This window comes from Zingiber officinale, chromosome 2A (assembly GCF_018446385.1).
Source record: "Zingiber officinale cultivar Zhangliang chromosome 2A, Zo_v1.1, whole genome shotgun sequence".
Classification (NCBI taxonomy): Eukaryota; Viridiplantae; Streptophyta; class Magnoliopsida; order Zingiberales; family Zingiberaceae; genus Zingiber; species Zingiber officinale.
The window spans coordinates 85,639,834-85,662,691 of NC_055988.1; the positions used below are offsets into that span (position 1 = coordinate 85,639,834).

General features: G+C 35.9%; 1 protein-coding gene and 1 non-coding gene across 2 annotated transcripts; both read left to right on the top strand.

Annotated features, from left to right (window-relative positions):
• The first annotated feature begins 11,070 nt into the window (after positions 1-11,070).
• Positions 11,071-22,058, top strand: LOC122041415 (kelch-like protein 24). Its single transcript, XM_042601091.1, has 11 exons — positions 11,071-11,251; positions 13,211-13,378; positions 14,610-14,788; positions 14,906-15,610; positions 16,049-16,105; positions 18,389-18,749; positions 18,844-19,043; positions 20,663-20,739; positions 21,341-21,442; positions 21,518-21,704; positions 21,853-22,058. The coding sequence occupies exons 2-11, from the start codon at positions 13,219-13,221 to the stop codon at positions 21,940-21,942; spliced, it is 2,118 nt and encodes a 705-aa protein (XP_042457025.1). The 5' UTR covers positions 11,071-11,251; positions 13,211-13,218; the 3' UTR covers positions 21,943-22,058.
• Positions 22,059-22,311: 253 nt separating this feature from the next.
• On the top strand, positions 22,312-22,396 carry TRNAY-GUA. The gene is given in 2 exon segments: positions 22,312-22,348; positions 22,361-22,396. It is a non-coding gene; the product is annotated as a tRNA-Tyr (tRNA).
• Positions 22,397-22,858: the final 462 nt, after the last annotated feature.

The window sequence follows — 22,858 nt, forward strand, 5'->3', positions numbered from 1 at the left end:
GTTTTGGTCTTAATGTAAGCTCCAATCCAATGGAGTCTAATTGTTGAGCCATGAAACTGTATACTACATTGCACCAGTTAAACCTAGCTAAGTTGTCAAAATCATCTACACAGTCAATTAGGGAGAGCACAGGTATTCTGAGAACACTGCTACTCCCACAAAACAGAACAGTTGTAAAAAAAATACAGGATATAAAGCTGACAGTACAGCTTGTCATTTGATCTAGACTTCCTAATCAGTTTCTCTAATGTCTGGTAGAACAATCCGATTCTCGGAAAAACTCCATGTACAGTGCGCTTGAAGCCTCATTTAAATCGAGATGAACTATATCTCCATTGTCGGGTAGGCCAAGAATCAGTCCCACATCTACCTTTGTAAAATTGAGCTTCTTCCCATGGAAGATAAAGTTTTTTTCCTCATGATCCCAGTTATCAAACATATTTTGTACCTGAGCTCTTACAAAAGAACTATCAGGGAGGTCGAGGATCCACGAAAAATGTGTGCCTCGAATCTTCTGTTCTTGTTCTGCAGTCGGGTTAACAGAAGAGATAAACTTTCTGAAGTGGCAAATGGTACTTTTCCAGTTCATTATTTTCTGTTGACATAAATTTGATAATTGGGTCGATCAGCAAACACACTTGTCGAGACTTCTTTTGTTGCCATTGCGAACCTAGCTACTTTATAACCACACCCAGAAAAACAACTCTTAGTTCCCGTAATAACGACTACGCTCTTATTCTAACACACCCACACAAACCCTAGGTTAATCGGTTATAGAAAGCATAACTAAATGAGCAACCGACCTACGTACGAAAATGATTCTTGAACGCCGGTGAAGGTAGAGTCACGCCTCGACCGGAGCTGCGTAGAATGGCTTCGAGAAGAAGATGACGACCGAAGCAGGAGAGTGTGCGCTTTTGCAGATTGAAACTTGGGCCTGATATCTCATTATTTTATTTTATTTAATCGCTCGATTTATGTGTAAGATTATTTATTATTATTTTGAAATAATACTTTTTAATATCAGGCCCCACGTTGGGCCTGATATCCAAGCATATCAGGCCCAACGGAGGCTGATTGTATTTTAATTTTCTCTTAGCACCTATAGATATTTAAATAATGATTTCCCACCAGATTTGGAGTCCTTGCAACTCCAGAATACCACTAGAGCTGAAATGGGTCCAATCAGAGGTGTCTAGGTCCATCAGTGGGTTTTGACCAAAACTCACTGATGGCCCTCCCCTACTTGGATTTACATGAAATCAAGTCCCCTATAAAGGTCTTGGTGGGGAGATGGTATATATGGTGTCAAACATAATTTATACACCATTGATTAGGAAGTATGACTCCGTGCCAGTTGTCACTTAGACTCAAACCCTATGGTAGCACCTTCTGATTTTAATTTATTTTTTTATTTTTTCATAAGGAGCATGGTAGCACATTTTGAGTTTATAGAAAGGGGGAGATAGTATAAATTTATAAGAAAGGATACAATACCAAGGCCACTTGGGGCCTGATATTGTCTCATATTAGACCCACGTTGGGTCTGATATACAAGCATATCAGGCCCAACGGAGGCTGATTGTATTTTAATTTTCTCCCAGCACCTATAGATATTTAAATAATGATTTACCACCAGATTTGGAGTCCTTGCAACTCCATAATACCACTAGAGCTGAAATGGGTCCAATCAGAGGTGTCTAGGTCCATCAGTGGGTTTTGACCAAAACCCACTGATGGCCCTCCCCTACTTGGATTTACCTGAAATCAAGTCCCCAGTGAAGGTCTTGGTGGGGAGATGGTATATATGGTGTCAAACATAATTTATACACCATGGATTAGGAAGTATGGTTCCGTGTCAGTTGCCATTTATTTTTTCATAAGGAGCATGGTAGCACATTTTGAGTTTATAGAAAGGGGAAGATCTTATAAATTTATAAGAAAGGATACCATACCAAGGCCACTTTGGGCCTGATATGGTCTCATATCAGGCCCATGTTGGGCTTGATATGCACTCATATCAGGCCCACGTTGGGTCTGATATCCAAGCATATCAGGCCCAACGGAGGCTGATTGTATTTTAATTTTCTCCCAGCACCTATAGAAATTTAAATAATGATTTGCCACCAGATTTGGAGTCCTTGCAACTCCAGAATACCACTAGAACTGAAATGGGTCCAATCGGAGGTGTTTAGGTCCATCAGTGGGTTTTGACCAAAACCCACTGATGGCTCTCCCCTACTTGGATTTAAATGAAATCAATTCCCCTATGAAGGCCTTGGTGGGGAGATGGTATATATGGTGTAAAACATAATTTATACACCATGGATTAGAAGGTATGGCTCCGTGCCAGTTGGCACGGAACAGTGCACAGCTTCTCTTTTCTACCCTATGGAAGGTGACTTTTAAAATTGATGTTATTTTATTATTTTGAGCATGCCCTGTTAGAATGCTTGGAGTTTATATTAGGGGGAGATAGAATAATGCTTTATTAAATGATACTCATATCAGGCCCACGTTGGGCCTGATATGCCCTCATATCAGGCCCAACGGAGGCTGATTGTATTTTAATTTTCTCCCAGCACCTATAAATATTTAAATAATGATTTGCCACCAGATTTGGAGTCCTTGAAACTCCAGAATACCACTAGAACTGAAATGGGTCCAATCGGAGGTGTCTAGGTCTATCAGTGGGTTTTGACCAAAACCCACTGATGGCCCTCCACTACTTGGATTTACATGAAATCAAGTCCCCTGTGAAGGTCTTGGTGGGGACATGGTATATATGGTGTCAAACATAATTTATACAACATTGATTAGGAAGTATGGCTCCGTGCCAGTTGCCACTTATTCCACTTATGGTCATGCTATAGACTTAAACCCTATGGTAGCACCTTCTAATTTTATTTTATTTTTTTATTTTTTCATAAGGAGCATGGTAGCACATTTTGAGTTTATAGATAGGAGGAGATAGTATAAATATATAAGATGGATACCATACCAAGGCCACTTTGGGCCTGATATGGTCTCATAGCAGGCCCAACGTGGGCCTGATAAGCACTCATATCAGGCCCACGTTGGGCCTGATATCCAAGCATATCAGGTCCAACGGTGGCTAATTGTATTTTAATTTTCTCCCAGCACCTATAGATATTTAAATAATGATTTGCCATCAGATTCTGAGTCCTTGCAACTCCATAATACCACTAGAACTGAAATGAGTCCAATCAGAGGTGTATAGGTCCATCAGTGGGTTTTGACCAAAATCCACTGATGGCCCTCCCCTACTTGGATTTACATGAAATCAATTCCCCTGTGAAGGTCTTGGTGGGGAGATAGTATATATGGTGTCAAACATAATTTATACACCATGGATTAGGAAGTATGGTTCCGTGCTAGTTGCCATTTATTTTTTCATAAGGAGCATGGTAGCACATTTTGAGTTTATAGAAAGGGGGAAATCTTATAAATTTATAAGAAAGGATACCATACCAAGGCCACTTTGGGCCTGATATGGTCTCATATCAGGCCCACGTTGGGCCTGATATCCAAGCATATCAGGCCCAACGGAGGCTGATTGTATTTTAATTTTCTCCCAGCACCTATAGATATTTAAATAATTATTTGCCACCAGATTCTGAGTCCTTGCAACTCCATAATACCACTAGAACTGAAATGAGTCCAATCAGAGGTGTCTAGGTCCATTAGTGGGTTTTGACTAAAACCCACTGATGGCCCTCCCCTACTTGGATTTACACGAAATCAAGTCCCCTGTGAAGGTCTTGGTGGGGCGATGGTATATATGGTGTAAAACATAATTTATACATCATGGATTAGAAGGTATGGCTCCGTGCCAGTTGGCATGGAACACTACACAGCTTTTCTTTTCTACCCTATGGAAGATGACTTTTAAAATTGATCTTATTTTATTATTTTGATCAGACCCCTGTTAGAATACTTGGAGTTTATATTAGGGGGAGATAGAATAATGCTTTATTAAATGATAGTCATATCAGGCCCACGTTGGGCCTGATATGCCCTCATATCAGGCCCACGTTGGGCCTGATATCCAAGCATATCAGGCCTAACGAAGCCTGATTTTATATTATTTTTTCCCAGCACCTATAGATATATAAATAATGATTTGCCAGCAAATTTGGAGTCCTTGCAACTCCAGAATATCACTATAGCTGAAATAGGTCCAATCAGAGGTGTCAAGGTCCATTAGTGGGTTTTGACCTAAACCCACTTATGGCCTTCCCCTACTTGGATCTACATGAAATCAAGTCCCCTGTGAAGGTCTACCTGGGAAGATGGTATATCTGGTGTCAAAACATATTTATACCTTATTTCAATGACCGAGAACTGCTGTCCTATTTTATTTTGCAAGGATTACTACAATCCCTTTATGCATGTTTTAACACATCTATATTTCACTACATATTTATGTGACTTTGAAATTACGAACCCCTTCCTGTTGAATTGAAATGTATCGCATTTTTATTTGACACAATGGAGATATGGTGTGAAGTATTATTTCTACCTTGCAGGTGATCGTTTACACTTCTCATACCTACTATAAAACTGTAACACAAACTAAATACTCCATAAACGTATATAACAGAAACATCACTTTTAACAACTGTTTGTCTTACAAACCTATTTATGTACTTCATACAAAACATATGCCTCAACTCCTCCAATTTACAATTCAGTCAAGATCCAGGGGATGGCGGCATTCTACAGGTCCTCCGATTATGGCACAGTTGTTTGCACCTGCTGCATTTGATTTTTACCTTCCCGTTATGTTTTAACTCGATCCTTGCCTTCTTTCACCTACCAGGCTGCACAAGGCTACGGGGACATAGCACTATAATATTGTTGACTCCCCTAGGCCAAAATTCCTTGCTTCGACAGGGGTAAATACGATCCATGTATGTCGTTTTTCAATTATGTGAATGAAAATAATGCTTACAATATGGGAGTGTATCCATGTTCCGATGAATTATGACGGCATTTGCATGTGAGCAAGGCAATCCTGAAATTTGAAACTCCCCACAGTTACAATATTTCCTCTCCAAATCAACAATGTATGAAGCACCCCATGTATCTACTTCCATTTCGGATTGAGAGTAGGGGTAGACTTTATATCGTCTAGCTTTCTCCCTCCTTGATTGCATTTCTTTGGTAGCATGAGGTGTCAACGCTACATACCATTTCGACGCTTCCTCCTTACGGTTAAAGAACCATTGAGCTACCTTTCTTCTGGTATTATCAATTAACCTGTTTATCGGAAGTTCACGCGTCTCCTTGAACAAAGCATTTAAACTCTCTACACAATTGGTGGTTAGCATTGTGTACCTTCTGCCACTAAAGTGTGCATTAGCCCATCTTTTAGGGTCAATGTTCTGAAGCCACTTATGAGCATCTGAATATTTTTCAACCATGGACTACATTATGAGATCATATTGTAGTGTTGTGTTTGCTCGAGCAGCTGCCCAAAACAACTCTAAACCTGACCTACTGCCAGTATCTGTTACCATATTGCAAGACATGTGGTGGCAACAAAAAGCATGATGGACAGTAGGGTAGACTTTCCTAATTGCTGCTATAATGTCACGATGTCTATCTGATACTATACTCATTGACTCTGGATCAACATTAAAGAATCTCTTCGTATGATCCAGAAACCACTCCCATGTAGACCCACATTCAACTTCAGCGATTCCAAAGGCTACTGGGAGGACATTGTCATTAGCATCTATTGATGTAGCCATCAACAACACACCCGGATATTTGTCTCTTAGGTGTGTGATATCAATTCCAATTAATTTACGCAGATAAGACCTGAATACTCTCCTACAAGCTCCAAAACCCCAAAAACATCGTTGGAACTGATTATCCCCATTCTTGTGTAGTGCAACATAGGTTTCAGGATCCCTGACTCTTAACTCACGCAGATATAGTGGAAGATCTCTATATGCTTGATCATAATCTCCAACAATTTTCTTCATCGCTTTCTCTCGAGCTATGTAAGCTTTTCTGTAGGATATGGTCACTCCGAACCTGACTTTTATATCTGCTATAATAATACTTGGCTTGTATTGTTCATTAGCAAGAAATTGCTCTTCAACAAAAGAAGCTACAAAGGATGAAGAGCATGCTTGATGATCAGCACTTTCCCTAATGGTGCCACATTGGTGTTCCTTTATATATTTCGTAACAATGAACTCGACATCCCCCTTGGCAACTACTCTCCACTTACACGGTTGATTGAAGCAGACAGCTTTTACTTTATTTTTCCGAGTGTCAACTGGGTTATATCTCATATGTTTAACCATGGCATGCTTCACAAGTTCATTCTTGAACTCTTGTCGAGACTGAAATATCTGTCCTACAAAAAATTCATGCTGATCTGTTGCCTCTTCAATTGGCCTTTGGAGCAATCGAGAATTTAGAATATATGGATCATCAGCTATTGGGAACTCCTCCTCTAAGTCACTGTACTGCTCTTGAGATATTTCATATTGTTCAATCTGCATATCATCAGCAAAGAATTCTTGTACATCTGTATTGCATTGCATTTCCTCTCCATTTCGGTTATAATACCCTTCCTCCTCACTCCAACTAGGCTCATAGTAATCAACAAGTGTTGCACACGGGTTCAGAACCTCATCTTCTTGAATACTAGCTTCTTCATTTAGATCAAATGTGAAATTACTGCTTGTATTTCTATTTGTGTTATGCACACAACTATACTGTGAAGATGATGGAATATTTGTTCTGGATACTTCTCCTACATTATCTGCATGTCCAATGCTAGAATTTGCATCAAGAGTATTCCATATCTCAGATAGAATTTCGTCAGTTATATGATCATCCCTGATAAATAAATTACAAACTATTTTAGTAAATTTGTAACTACATAATCTTTTTCTGTAGTTAAATTGTAATTTTGCTCAAACTAGGAAGGGTCTGATGTAAAAGCAAAGTTTTAACCACATAACACATTATCGATATCAGGCCCAAGGTGGGCCTGATATCTATGATATCAGGCCCACGTTGGGCTTGATATCATAGATATCATGCCCCTTTTGAAGCAGATACTTCTTGTACTAGGACCACCATTGACTATACCCTAAACCATAAATAAACAATTTTTAGCCAAACTTAACTATGAACGTCAAAGACTAACATGACTTAAATCGATTAAGTCTTCTATTACATCATAATTCAGGTGTTATTGATTATTATTCCCCACACAACCAAAATTAACCATAAAAACACTTTTTGCTGCCACCCTTCACACCAATAGTGTAATTTTTATTTACCTTCACTACCCTAATTTACAGTAAAAAAATCCATACATACATGTCTAAATCTTTAAATGTGTGCTTCTACTAATTTCCCTCTTGTAAGAAGTTTGTCCTTCTCGGTTGACCTTCTTAACTTAATTTGTCCTTGGTCTCCTCTAGCAACTCTTACGCAATTATGCCATAAACCTAACTGGCCTATTGCAATCCCGCCAACCACCACGAGCAGTACTGGCAAGCGCAGGCTTCATATTTCTTTTTTCTTTCAAGTTTATAACACCACACAGAGGGATGGAGGGAGAGAGACGGTGAGAAAACGTGCATCCGAACCACAAATTATTTTTCTATTCTAATTTCGGCTTGGATGCTTGGAAAAATGTGTTTGAAAAAGGCGGTTGCCAGGTTAGCCAGAGGGGTAATCTGGGAATTGATTTTGGTAAACTCTGTCTTTTGGTAAATACAAAACCGTAATGCGCTTTTTGGTAAATACATTAAACGTAGTACGCCTTTTGGTAAATTACCGTTTTATTAAACAGTATATATATATATATATATAACGTCTTTTGAAGATTTAAAAAAAATATTAGAACACCCTGTGCATTGTTGTTAAAGTGCTAAAGAGAATAAGAGAATACGGGATAGAATGTTAGTGTGTGCATTTATATGTCAAGATATTTCTTATGTATTTTATGGATAATTATTTAATAAAGATAAGAATTTATCATTAATTATTTACTTTTCTATATGTATATGATTAATGATAAAGTCCCACAGATTAATCGGTATATTAATATGAAAATAGTCCTTGATCGGATAGATATCTAGAAGGGGCATAGATATCTAGATCAATACTGAGTATGACTAGGTCGAGATAGACCGAAGGGATGGATATCCAAGTTGTACTTGGGGGTGCCTTGAGTTTAGAGATACACTGGACACGACCCGCTCAAGAGGAGACTACATATTAAGCATCATTGGTTATTCCTCTTATGAACGAGTGTAACTGATCTTTTGACTTGAGACCTTCATTTATTATATGCGTAGAGTTATGTGCTTTGACTTCGTTAAAAGCAGTCTTTAATCGGATTGTGATTAATACGGTAGTTCGGTGTATGACAAAACGTAGAGAGAATAGTGTTAAGTCAATAGAAGATTCATCGCTCTCTTGGATTAGGAGTTAACACCCTGACCGCTTAATAGAGATATTAGTGACTCAAAATCCATGGTCATGGGAGGAATGATTTATCATTCAAGAGAAGTCTATTATATCTTGAAAATCAAGTAAAATAATTAATTTGGTAATGATGCATAATGTATCGAATTAATTGGGATGTAGACTTTAGATGAAGAGATTGAATTACACAGTAATCGGTTCATAGTGGTTTACAGTTTATGACTAATATTAATTTTATCGCGTTGGGTGACTAAAAATTGTTGTTAAACGATTACCTTAGTCTGTGTATGGATTTACACTGCGTTCGTGTATAAAACCTATAAGATCACACGCATAACACGTAGACATGAACAATGGTATCGGAAGCTAGTCGAGATCAAGATCAAATATGGATTTATTCAATACAAAGAAAAGAGAATTCGAATAGTCATAATCCTGATGATTAATGAAAAATTCGAAAAGTTATCATAATGATAATTAATGAAGAATTTGAAGAGTTATCATAATGAATGTTATAAATGAAGAATTTATGGAGCCTATAACTCTTCATCTTCCTAATTAATGAAGATCATAAATGATGAATTTATTGAGAACTCAACTCTTTGTATTCCTTGGAGGCTATAAGTAGCCATCATTTGAAAAGATGCAAATAAGAATAATTCTCTCCGAGTTTTCCTTATCAACTTCTTCTTCATTCGAAAGAGATCGTAGTGCTTTCAAGATTTTGTTGATCCAAGAGGTTAGCACCTAACGGATCGTGTCAAATTCGTGATTTAGTGCGCGTGGATACCGCTAGAGGAGTCACACGTGAGACTCTTATCTATCTTATTTGTCCGTGATATTATTCACACCTATTAAGGACTCGAGGTATGTTTTTATATAATTTTGTGTAAAACTATATATACCACGAAAGATTCATGATTCATTATATGTCTTCCGCTGCGCTCCGAACCCCAACATATAATTTATATGATTCATCCTTTAGGTTGCAGCAGTAGTTTTTTACATAATACGAACATTGGTAGGATGTTCTTTGGAATGGTTTAAGATTTAGGGCTTTAAGCTTGTGTAGACTATGCTCTACTATGACATTTTCCTAATAGCTGCTTACTCGGTTATGACTTATTTGTCTTGCTCGTATGAAGGGTTTGGGGCACTTGAACAGATAAGTTGTGCTTCAGGCTGGATCATAGTCCCGAGTTGAGACTTTTGAGCCCACAATGTTGAGTTGGGTGTTTGGATGAACGAGCACCTTGAGACTAATGCTATGTTTTACTCTAAGGTGTGGATTGAGAACGAATCCTATGTTTAGGTATGAACCTTCAAGGCCTATGTCCAGAGCCAATTTTTATCTAGACCATTATTTTTATATATTAAATATATTTTTATGTATATTTTGTTTAAGAGGATGAAAAAGAATTGGTAATAAAAGATTTGTATGATCTCATATTATGATAAGCTTTTGATTTCGTAAAATCTCATTATAGATAGAGTTATAAAAAAAAAAAAAAAACTCTTTTTAACATTTTAATTTTTTAAAAATCACATATGTTGTTTTATACGATATAATATATCTGAACCTAGTATTTCACCTTAGTATTTCTTTCATTAATTTCGTCTTTCTCCTTTCATCGATAAGAACATTATTTAATTTTTTTTATACAATTCAAAATAAAAATACTAGTTTTTATCAAGTTCCCCCCTTCTAACTCCTCTTTGTGTGCTACTTCTCTCACTCACTGAAATTGGAGAAGAGAAATTACATCTAACATCGTCACATAGATCCTGTTGATGTTACTATGCTCCTTGCTTTATTATTTTTGAACAATAACGAGTTAAATATCTCGATACTTCTATCATTTTACTTACTTGATAGATATTAAATTTAACTTTTATTTAGATATATTTATCATCATAAATTTTTTATATCTATTTTATCTTTTACAGTGGTGGATGATGAAAAGTATGATTTATTTTTTTTTCCTTTATTTCATGTTTAAAAATATTTATTAAAATCGTGATAAATGATAATGATTGATATGATTACAATCTTCATATTTTATAAATCATATTGAATTTTATCATTTTATATTTATATTATTTATTTATTTATACTTCCTAAGGAGGTGGTGGTGGTGGTGGTGGTGGTGGTGATGATGATGATGGTGGTGATGGTGGTGCAATAAATACTCTATTTTCTATGAAATAAATATTTAAACTTTTTCTACGTGGATTTTTTTTTAATTTCTATTTTTGTTTGCCTCTCAAATAAATAGAGGTAAGGAAAGTGTTCGAAGCGATCCAGAACAATCGATTTCATACAATTAAAGTAATTAATATTTATCATAGATTTTTTATTTTTATAAAAACAAGGTATTATTTTCACTAAAATACTTATTTATATTTTCATTAATTATTCTTTTTAGTGCTTTTGTAACTGCTGTACCGCAACTGAAGGATAATATCACCCAACTTTAATATTTATAGGATAGTGACGTCTTTATATTTATTATTAATTATTTATTAAATTTCGAAAATAGTCAAATCGTCGAAATAGAAGCGCACTGACACTGTTTCCCTCTATAGACCGCAAGGTTCGGAGACGGAGCGCGCCTTCACTCGCTCACTATCTCCGCTCCATTGCCTCGCCCTAAGTCGATCCTCTTCCTCGCGACTTCTCGCTTCGCCTTCCCGATCGCCTGTGTCACAGCCGGCGCTGTCCTTCGAGGTCTCCGGCGTACGGCGATCCAGCTTCCTCTCCTAGGTAATGTGAGGAAGCCGTTGCTCTTTGTGTCTCGAACAATGTGGCTTCGCCTTTTCTTGTCGATGCGATCTAGGTGGCGATCATCGCACGGACATTTGTTTTTTTTTTGTTCATCCTCATGTTCTGTTTCTTCCTCTTCACCGCGGTGATGCTATCGAGCTCGGTCTTCTGTGATATCACTGTTGTTTTCTCCCTCACTATGTTTAGTTTCTTCCTTCCCAGGATGATGCTATCTGATTCGGATCTACGGTGTGGGTTGTGTCTAACTCGGTTGATTGCATTTTGTCTTTTGAAAAATTTAAACTGTAGGCGACATTATTGATTTGGAAAAATTTGACAAGAAAAGATTTAGGTTTAAAGCAAGAGAAGTTGCAAAAAAGGTTTGTCATCGCTAACTTGTATTGTTTCTCTTTTATTATGGTTATATATTTCTAGTGATCGAGTGTTAGATAGAGTTGAATGGTGAGGCTGAAACTATGTTGTCAACCCTGAGAAGTCGGATTCAAACTTGTTAAAAATTTGTTGAGATGAGAGTTATTGTCAAGTTCTAGTACCTACAAGATAAAACGTCTTCTTAAATTTGTTTCTTTTACACTCTTCAGTTTTTTGGTTTATAATCAAATATTCAATGTGATAAACATAGCATCCAAGTATTAGCATCGACAAATACATTTCAAGTTTGTGAAGTTGTGAACATGGAAAAGTTTCCTTTCAAGTTTGTTTCCACATTTGACAATTTCCTTACTTTGAAATCAAATCTTAAAATCTAAAGAGGTGACAGTGGTAGTCAAGAGTCAACTAGTAGTCTAGCAGTACCTAGAGATGCAATGCATCAGGTGTCGCCCAAAATTTGTTTCATATCCTAAATTCTAAGTTTAGCACCAAATCTAGAAATTGAGTTAACTATAGATAATAAAGTAGTCATATCTTCACTGGGAAAGTGTTGTTTATAATTTGTTTCCATGTGTATTGGCTTCTTGTTTTAGAAATCAAAATGGAAGTATGGCTAGGTAGTAACACTAACAAGAAGGCTATCTTGAGAACTTGCTTATATGTTCTCACGTTCTTATTCTATAGCTAAAGTTTGAAATGGAATGAGATGAGGGTTGTAGCACCACTGATTAATCCCGCACAAAGAGTTGTGGCTTAATGAAATTGGTTTATATGCCTAGCAAATAAACTGTTTATAGGTTAGGTTTGTTCATTTTGAGCCTATTGTTGGATCTAATAAATTAATGGGCTAGTATGTTGTGACATTTTGATATTGTAGACCTAGACTTTGGCATGATAAAGCATTTGGAAAGAGTTGCCTATACGATGGTGGAGTTACCATTGGGCTTCACATGTTGCTACTTAGAGATGATTGTGGAGTATGAGTGGCTTGAAAGGAATATCAAACCTTAAGTGGGAGAACTAGTAACAATTTAGTTCAGTCCCACATGAGAAGTTGTTGACTAATCAAGTGGGGTTTACGGACTCCGTTTAAATCCCAAAAAAATTTCTAAAAATCCCCGAAACATCCAATAAGATTTTTCGTCCAATAACATTTATTATTTTAATTTTGCGATATCTTACAATAGGCTCACATGAATGAATTATTAGTCGTTTGGTCTTGTTTTTTTTCAGCTAATGGTTGGGCCTTAAGTAAATGAAGCAATTCTATTATTGTGGTGGGTTATGATAGGAATAGTACTCAACCAATTCCTACAATGACATTTTTAAATCTAATGTATACCATAAAATGGGAATAATAGTAAAGAAGTACGGTCTCCAATAACAAGTTTTCATTCTAAATTTGCTTTCATGTCTAACAACAATAAAATGAGATAGCCCATACCCAGGAAACAAAGCTAAGTTTATCATCTCCTTGATTTTGAATTTATATTTCAATTTGAAAATGAGATTCTGTTTGATTTTCTCAATTCTCTTCATATTTTTTTTTTTTTTTGGTTTGACCAGATAGTGCAATGGTACTACAAAAGAAACACAAGGAAGGAACTACGAGGTTCGTAGAATCATGTAATGCCATGGTTTCATCAAGGAATTTACGCAAGAGTGACCTAGGAGGTGTCATCTTTGGATGCAAGCGCCACACAATGAAAGAGTGCTTGTCCAAGCAGTTATTTGGTTAGTCATTGTGTTTGAGATTAAATAGTGTCATCATCTCGTTTAACTATGACATTTCATGTGTGATATTATTGAATATTTTTCATTTTTTACTTCTTTACATACCATAATTATTAGTTTTAAGATGGAAAATTTTAGTAAGATTAAAACTATTTTTTTTGTAACTTTAAATCAAATGTGATTGAGAAATCAAGGTAGACAAAAATGCAGGTTCTAGAAATTGATATAGTTTAGAAGATCAAGGTATAATTTAGTTATTTTAATTATTTGATACAATTCCAAGAACTAAGAAAACACCTAATAATTAGAGGAAACAAATCTACTTTTAGCAATTTATATGAACAAATATTATATATAGAAACTAAGTTAATGAGTCATACTATGAATCTTTAAATATGATAGTTGGGAGAAGAATAAGAGTTGAACAAAAAAGAATGAAAATAAATTGGGTTTAATGTGTGGAATGTCTAAATTCTCAGATTTGGAATTTCCCCCTCGTATAGTTTTGTTGACTTAACACAATACAATATAGAGACTTACCTTGAATTGAACATTAACTCGTGTAGAGTGGAGGTGGGTCATAATGAAACAATACATATAAGAAGTTAGTTGAATAGAAATGAGAATTGTAGACATTAGTATGACATTACGTAACCCATCAAGTAATTACTTGTAGCTTCAAACTATTAAATGAGGGAAATAGAACAAAATGGTGCTGACATTCAAAACAGATCAATAAAGTTTACAATTACACAAGTTGAATTGATATGCTTGAAGGTGCAAGAAGTAGAGAGAGAGAGAGACAAAAGAAAACCCTACTTAATACTGGACATAAAAGATCTGAATGTCAACAACAATAGTTTATTGAGTATTTGAGTTCAATGGTAGAATATGATCTAAGTAGACTACATTTTCAATTTGTTTTATGTTATCATTTTAAAAAAATTTATTTGCTAAACAAAAAAACGATGGAAGTCTTGTGAGTTCTGTGGTTGGCAGAGGCAAAACCCTGCAAAATTAAAATGTTGCAATGATATTTTATGAAAGTTTATAATTAAGAGGGGACCATACCTTGATCTGCTACTAAGAGTTGGACTGTGGACTGGTAAATTGCAACAACTTTTTTTATTTTCTCATCATATCCATGTATCTGTTATGTTTCTCATTGAACTTGTATTTGTTAGCATTTACATTTTCCTTAAAAAATCTTTGCAATTTTGGTCTTTGGCAGGTTTACCTTCACCTCACTTCCAATATGTCAAAAATATTGATGAAGGATTACCACTTTTTCTATTTAACTACAGTGATAGAAAATTACATGGCATCTTTGAGGCCACAAGCCGTGGCCAGATAAACGTCAATTCATATGCATGGACTAATGGTGATGAAAGAACACAATTTCCAGCACAGGTATCTTTCTAGAGCTACTTCCTTTCTCATGTCAACAGATATTTATATTTTGGTTGTATCAAAATTGTTTTAGCCTTTTTATTCTCACTTTGTCTGGTGTATGTTCTGTGTACGAAGGTCTCAGTGCACTTCAAGGTACAATGTGCACCCCTCACAGAGAACCAATTCAAGGGCATTATAAAGGATAACTACTATACACCTCAACACTTCTGGTTTGAGCTTGACCATGGTCAGACAAGAGCTTTAATTGAAACTTTTGTGCCTTTTCCTTCATCCTCCAACACCAGAGCTGTTTCTGTTATCCAGAATAAAATGTTACCACTTCCATCGACTAACATTTTAAAGGCAACGACAAGCAGTAGATATACTTATGCCATGATATGTGGGTCAAAGAAACATAGTGATATGCCTAATGATTTTATTAGTCAGAACAACTTTGCGGATATTTCATGTGATGATACTGACATTCAATCATCCTATGGTACCATTGAAGAAATAAACAATGTGGAGCCATTGTCTGACTGGGAAGAATGGGCTGATAAAGTTTTGCAGGATAATTTAGATGCAAGTGATTCTTTGGACGGAAAGAACGAGTCGCAGGAACATGAATCTGTCACTGAGGCAACAGAAAATGCAGAAGTTCTGCTTAAGCTTAGAATGGTGGCTGCAAATCATGGAGACTTAGCTCAGTCTGCCAATGCTTGCATAGATGATAGAAACATTCCATTTATTCCTAAGGGGGAGAGTATTGGACAAATAATGGAAGAGAACATTATTATGGTTGTCAAGGAAGAAGATGCAGCTAGACCAGCAACTGCTGAGGTATGAAACTCAAAAACTTATCACACCATTTAAATATCAGACAAAGTTGAATGTAACAATGGTTCAGAATCTGGACCATGTTACAAGACTAGTAGAAATAAAAGGTTCACTTGTAGCCATAGCTAACAGAATAGACAAGCCATCATACCAATCAAGTTCTATATCATTGGGTTATACAAGTTAAGCAGGTTGACCGACATATTGAGAGGGGTAAAATTGAATTATATTCATAAAGTAGAACAACAACATCCTTATGTATAAAGTAATTTAGTCTCACATAGGACTAAATCGATGATCATATATTTATTAATTGTTGAAACTCTGTAATTTAAATTTATGACTAAAAATTAAATAGAAATATAAGAAAACTGTAAGCCCACATTTTTTAGAACCTTACTTTATGTCTTTTGATTTACCTTTCTTTTTCTATATTTGCAGTCATCAGAAACTTTTTGTGAGTTGAAAGCGGTGGTGGAAAGTCTAGGAAAAAAACAGGTCTCTCTCTATCTCTCAACTCCACTCTGGATGTTTTCTTTTACATGTTTTGTGTTTACAAGGTTCCTGTGCTTTACTTTAGTTTTGGATTGTCATCTTGATCTTTGGGATGTGATTGTATTTTAAACATTATGATTATATGACAAACTTTGATGTTAAGTATCATTAAGGTATGTAACAGCATTTTAAGAAATGATCCTTTAATGTACATGTGATAGATAACTAAATTCTGTGTCCTGAATCACGCATTTTCCTGGTAGAATCTAGCGCGTCCTTTGAGTAGAGGAAGATATTTTTAACTTTTTTCCTTTAATAAAAATCATAGGCTGCCTATATTTATCCGTCTTGAAGCAGCCTATGATTTTTTTAATGAAAAAAGTTAACGTATCTTCTTCCACTCAAAGGATGCGCTAGATTTACCCTTATGGTTCTGAAAAATTCTTATATCTAAACCATCAAAGCATAGGAAATAAAAAAAAAAATACCTAGGCAATAATGACAAATCTTAACCCGATTATTGAACTAGTTTGTTTAGAGTTCATATGAAGAAAAAACTTTCATTTCACAATAATTTCACAAATATATTTTCTTTCTTTGTTACTGATAAATCTATAACATCTACAAGCACTTTGAATGATCAAAATTAAGTTCATGCACAAATATATTACTACTAAAGTGCTCCAAAATCTATAATTGGCGGGCAAACTTTCAACCAAACTCCCTTATTATCATTATATATCTTATCAAAGTATAAAAGTTGGATGAGAGTTCAGATTTCATATGCTTTACTTTAGACTAAAAACCTAAGTGTAAATTTTTGATTTTTCATATTTCCTTCTCGTGTACATTACTGGCATGCTTTATCCATTTCGTGAACATGCTTGATTCTGTCGTTGAACTTTTATTCTAGGGTACTTGTGTTACATGTATACTGCAATCTAGTTTCTCTAGCTAGCTTGAATGTCTTCTTTAACATTCAAACATCATCTGCATGGTTATGCATCTATCTTTGATCCCAGTTGCATGAATGTAATTGGAGCTTGGTTGCTTTGTTGCCTAGATGTGATGGAGTATGTGAATTTGCAAGTTGACATGATTTTGCTTCCTTACATATTGAAACTAATCTTTTTGTAATATTTATATAATACTTAAAAGATATGCTATAATGATTATTAAATTACTTAGAAATAAAAACAAGAAATAAGTTATTAAATTATTATGTCTATATTAATAAAAATAAAGATAACAGATAGATTTCTTTAATATCTATCAACTTTCCAGTACTCAATGTTTTTAATAGTGCTATTTAAAACTATTTATAATCATAAAATATATTTTTATTCTTTAATGTTTTAATATTACTTTAGTAATATTACATTGGCAATGTTTTATTTAAGAATTTTGATTTCAATAATAGTCTTGGTGCCATCCTGGAATGGTACCATTTTGGTGCCAACTCGTATGGACAGATTATATGGATCCACACGAGTTTGACCATATTGACCTACACTTTATATGAATTTATTGGATACATTCGTATAAAAAAAATCTCTGACTCTTCAATCAACCACATTGTCAACTCTCTTGAACAATGTTAATTCTTCTCTATTTTTATTCATTAATATTTAATAATTTCTTTCCAAATTAGTTTTAGTTGCAATTTCTATGCATGTATGTTTGTGTTGATGTTATCATTATACTTCTCAGATTTTGCATTGTATTCATATCTTCCATATTATGTTATCGTCCATATTGAGTTGTTTTGTATGTTACTAACTTCTATCATCACATATCATGCGATACATTCAAATTTATTAGGTATCACTCTGGTTGCCTTTGTACCTTGTCTCGACATATGTATCACTTGATATGTCACTAGTTTAAATCTATGGTAAAAACGTGTTTTTTAAGTGTTCTTTTCTTAAAAATTGTAAGATAGATTTGTGTTTGGGAAAGTCAGTTTACCTATACTAAAAAAGGTAGATCCGCTACTTTAACAGCTCCCCTAGTGTTGGTCTCACGGATACGGAGAGAGATAAATGCAGGGGCGTTAGGCGTATGGTGGGTAAATCTCAGGTCATCAGTTCTTGAGCATCGACTCCTGGCCATTACACCAGAGATGTCATGTGCCCACCGTCTATGCTATGCTCTGGCGGGCCCATTTATCATTACTAAACTACTTTTAAGTAATGGATTTTGGCTTTAAGTGTTCAAATGAATACATCTTCAAATGTAATCCCAAACCTGCCATTAATCATTTATTTCATCTGCCTTGTAATTTAGGTTGAATCTGATCGAGAAATTCAACAATTACGGAAACTTGTTGCGGACTCAGAGAGAAGAATTCAACAGTTGACCAATCGTGTCAATGAGCTAGAACTAAAGAAAGCTCCGTCGTCAATTCATGATAATTCACTTGACAAACTTGTTGTAGATTGTCTAGGTCCAGAGCATGTCATATATCTTGTTGGTGGTTACAATGACATTTCTTGGCTTTCAACCTTGCGCTCTTTCTCACCGTCATCGGACATTTTAATTTCCCTTAAGTCCATGAGTTGTGCTCATTCTTATGCTTCTGCTGTTAGTATGGATGACAATATATATGTTCTTGGTGGTGGTGATGACACTTCATGGTACAACACAGGTAGTTTGGACACACATGAGTATAGCCTTTTTTTTGTAATTTTTTTTCATCATTGTTTGACATATCAATTTTTTTTTTATTTTTATTTCTGAAGTTGAGTGCTATAATCCAAGGAATGATGTATTGACCTCTTGCCCCACTTTGCTGCATAAGAGAGGAAATCTAGCTGGTTGTACACTGAATGGCAAGATATATGCCATTGGCGGAGGAGATGGCAGTCAGTGTTTCTCTGATCTTGAAATGTTAGATCCTGCACTGGGAAAGTGGATCTACAGTCAACCAATGCTCGAGAAGGTGTAATTCTTAACCGAGTTGTTCAATCTACGTTTCATGTTTCTATTGCTGTAGATCTATATCCTTTTCCTGATCTTGATTCAAAAGGTGTACAAAAGGCCATGACATGATCATTATAACATGCTTGCTGATGTAATACATCAAAAAAATGATGCATATAAAGTATGTTTGTACAGCTCAGAAACTTAATGGCACTGATACTTAAGTATTTAATGGTTTGTTGCTAATTATGTTATAAAATGGCTAAAAGCTATTTGCAACAATAGTAAAGCTTTAAACAATACAATGTACAAATGACAAAAACATACAGTCCGAGTCACAAGATGCACATATACTTTCAAGCACAATAATTGAATTGAGGAGTTAATCAAGATCACAATGCTAGGAGGTTTCTAAGAGAAGTTTCTCATCCGAATCCATCCACTACCTAGGATTTCCTGTCTGAATTTTCGCTTGTTGACTGCTTGTTCTCACTTTGTTTTTCAGTTCTCTTCTACCAATTGCTCACGCATTAATTCTTTTGGTCCATGAACACAACCTTAGTTAACTCTGAAATTATCATTAACCTATCTCTGAGATGTTCAATGGCCATCCCTCTTGTGTAAACTCTAAGCGCACATGTAGTGCTAACACTAGCCTTGCCGATCAGGGTTAATGTCAATGTCAAACGGGCCCTAACTCTACCACCCAACAAACTTGTTACAAGAACAAGAAGAAAACAAAAACAATAAACATATCTAAATAAGAAGTGTTTAGGAAAACTCATTTAATGTCTTCTCTTCTGGCTTTCTATTTGAAAAACTCATTTGACCATTCAAGGATAGTGTGCTCTTGAAGCTTTGGAATTAAAGAAACTTGTCGTAGGAAATAGCTTATTTTGGCTCTAGGTTATTCTTGAATGGTTAGGAGACAGTAATATATAACTCACAAGCTTAATACACTTAATACAACATTACTAAGATTTTGGTGGTCGTTGGGGGAATCTTTATATAGGATTTAATTCAAAAAGAGTCGTTGGGGACAAACTAGAATGGCAACCGACGTCCATGAGAAGGGTTGTATCCACTGTATCTTAGGGATTGGTTGCCCAAGAATAGGCCTAATGGTCTCTAGAGATTCAATCACAGATTGATTATCTGAAATTGGCATAGATTCTACCATCAGTCCTAATTTTACCTAGGATATATAGGATAACATTCAATGAACTTGAACTGAGCTGACACAGACTAATGATGGTCTAAATAAGTTCTCAGGTTCAAATGAAGGTTAGACTTCATAATAAAACTTCCATAAGCTACTGACAATTGATAATTTTTTTTTTTCTTTTCTCTTAATGTATCATCATTTTGATCTTTCTCAGTACATCACTTGCGGTGCATCCTAGCTCATAAGGTAAATGTTTGCATAATTTTGCTCCATTCTAGTAATAAGCTTTTTCTGCCTTTTGTTCATGCAATGTTATCTTCATTACTTCACTTGCTATCTCAAATCTTAAGACCTTTATAACAATTATTTTGATTCCTTGCATGCTATTTCATTGGTTTTGGCATCTAGTGGAATTTTTGGTTTACACAGATAGTGAATTAGTTCGGTTAAGAACTTTGAGTTTTTTCTTTCAGCGATTTGCTCTTGCTGCGGCAGAACTTCAAGGAATTATTTATGCTGTTGGTGGATTCAACGGAAGTGAATACTTGAAGTAAGAGTTCATATTAGCTTTTTCTCTCTTCTATTTTATGAATCAGGATGCCAGTCATATTCAACCACCTTTTTCCCCTTGAATTTAATAACTTAAAAATAGTCATAGGATGCTCCTAGACAAATTTTCAAATCTGTTTCACCTTTTAAGTTAAGGAGCCAATAAATATTAAGATGAATACGTGGAGTTGCTAGAAATAATAAAATGAATAATTCTAATATTTGAACTATTATGTGTAGCTCCAAAAGGTTATAAAATTAGTTGATACAAATATATTTGAAGTTAATTAATATATTCTAGTAGGGTTGGATCAATTAGTGTGAAAAATGAAAGGAGTATATATTAAGTCCAAAGAAAATGTTAATCAATGTAATAAAATATAATTTGATTGATTTAAATATCACTAGTGAAATAGTTCGACATAGTTCTTCAATTTGATGGAAGAAGAATAGAATTCTTGTATCTCAAACAATTGAGACAATAAGTGACTTTGACTACCGCATCTATATATGAGACAATGAAATAGTTGAGATAGGAGGATGATGACCAAGTCTAGATGAATGTGATTGAATTTTCATTCTTTCTCCTCTCTCATTTACAGTTCAGTAGAGATGTTCGACCACAGGGTAGGTAACTGGACCAAGATTCCCAGCATGAACACGAGGAGAAGTTGCCACTCAGTGGCAGTGTTGAACAACAAGCTGTGAGTTCATAATTTCTACCAAGCGAAGAAAAGGGAAAACTGACGAAGCTCTTAATGCATTTGTTTCTCCTTCAGCTATGCAATTGCAGGTTACGATGGCAATCGCATGATCTCGAGCGTCGAAACTTACGACCCTCGTGCTTCCTCCTGGGTCATGGCGGAGCCGATGAACACCGTAAGAGGATATGCTGCCACAGCTGTTCTTGGAGATTCAATCTTTGTGATCGGTGGTGTCCAGGACGGAGAGGCCATCTCCAGCACGGTAATACAAACTCTCTTTCTTGTCACGACTGTCCATTGAGTTTCCATTTTTCTTAGCCTTCATTGGTTCGGTTGACCGCTTGGTTCTGTAAGCACAGTTAGTCCGTTAGGATTCTTACATGGGATGACAATGGCAATGGCAATGGCAGGTGGAATGTTACAGGGAGGGAAGCGGATGGCGTCAGACCGGGCTGAAGGCTGTTGGTCGACTGTGCTTTAGCTCGGCCGTCGTTGTTTGAAGTTGGAGAAGATGGTATCATGTGGAATAAGTTTTCTTTCAAATTGTATCGGACTCGTTTTGTTACCTATTACTAGTTTTTTTTTAAAGTAATTCAGATATTTAATTTTTTGAACCGATTAATTAGTCACGAACGTTTCTGATCGGCCATGGTAGTAAATTCTCAAAGCGACAACGATAAAAGTCCGTTTTTTAGAATTAATAACGGGGTAAATGTCTTTATTGGGAATTATCCAGTTGGTATCAGTATTACCTTATCACTTACGTGCCGGGGGCGCATACTACTGCACAATCTTCTTTGATGTAGTTTTGTAACTTAAACTCGCTGATTTTGTCAACTTATATAAAAAAATATATTTGTAATGCAAAGCCGACCTTAGCTCAGTTGGTAGAGCGGAGGACTGTAGTGGTTGCAGGTGATCCTTAGGTCGCTGGTTCGAATCCGGCAGGTCGGAATTTTGTTTTGTTTTTTTTTTTTTTATCTTTTTAATTTTCCTTTTTTGAAAATTAAAATTTACTGACTTAAATCCAAGTTAGAGCAAATTAAAAAGAACATGCGTTCTCCCTGGTCTCTTTCAAATCAAACGGTAAATCCCACCGGCTACCGGTCTCGACGGGTCAACGCATTCCCCTTGTCCTCAATCCCCTTCTCGTCGTCCTCCATCGATCCTGAGCCGACAGGGAGAGAAGAAATGGAGGACGATCGCTGCCGTGCGCCACATTGGCAATAGCTTCGCGATTGCGCCCTCCAGGATTTCCCCTCCTAAGACGGCGGCTCCCTCCCCCTCCCCCCTCTCCCTCCGTCGACGACGTCCACTCCCTGACAGCCGATCAATCCCACGGTTCTTCATGGACTTGCAGAAGCGGATCTGGTCAAGGTCACCGTCCCCCGCGGCGATGTCCACCCCATGACCCAG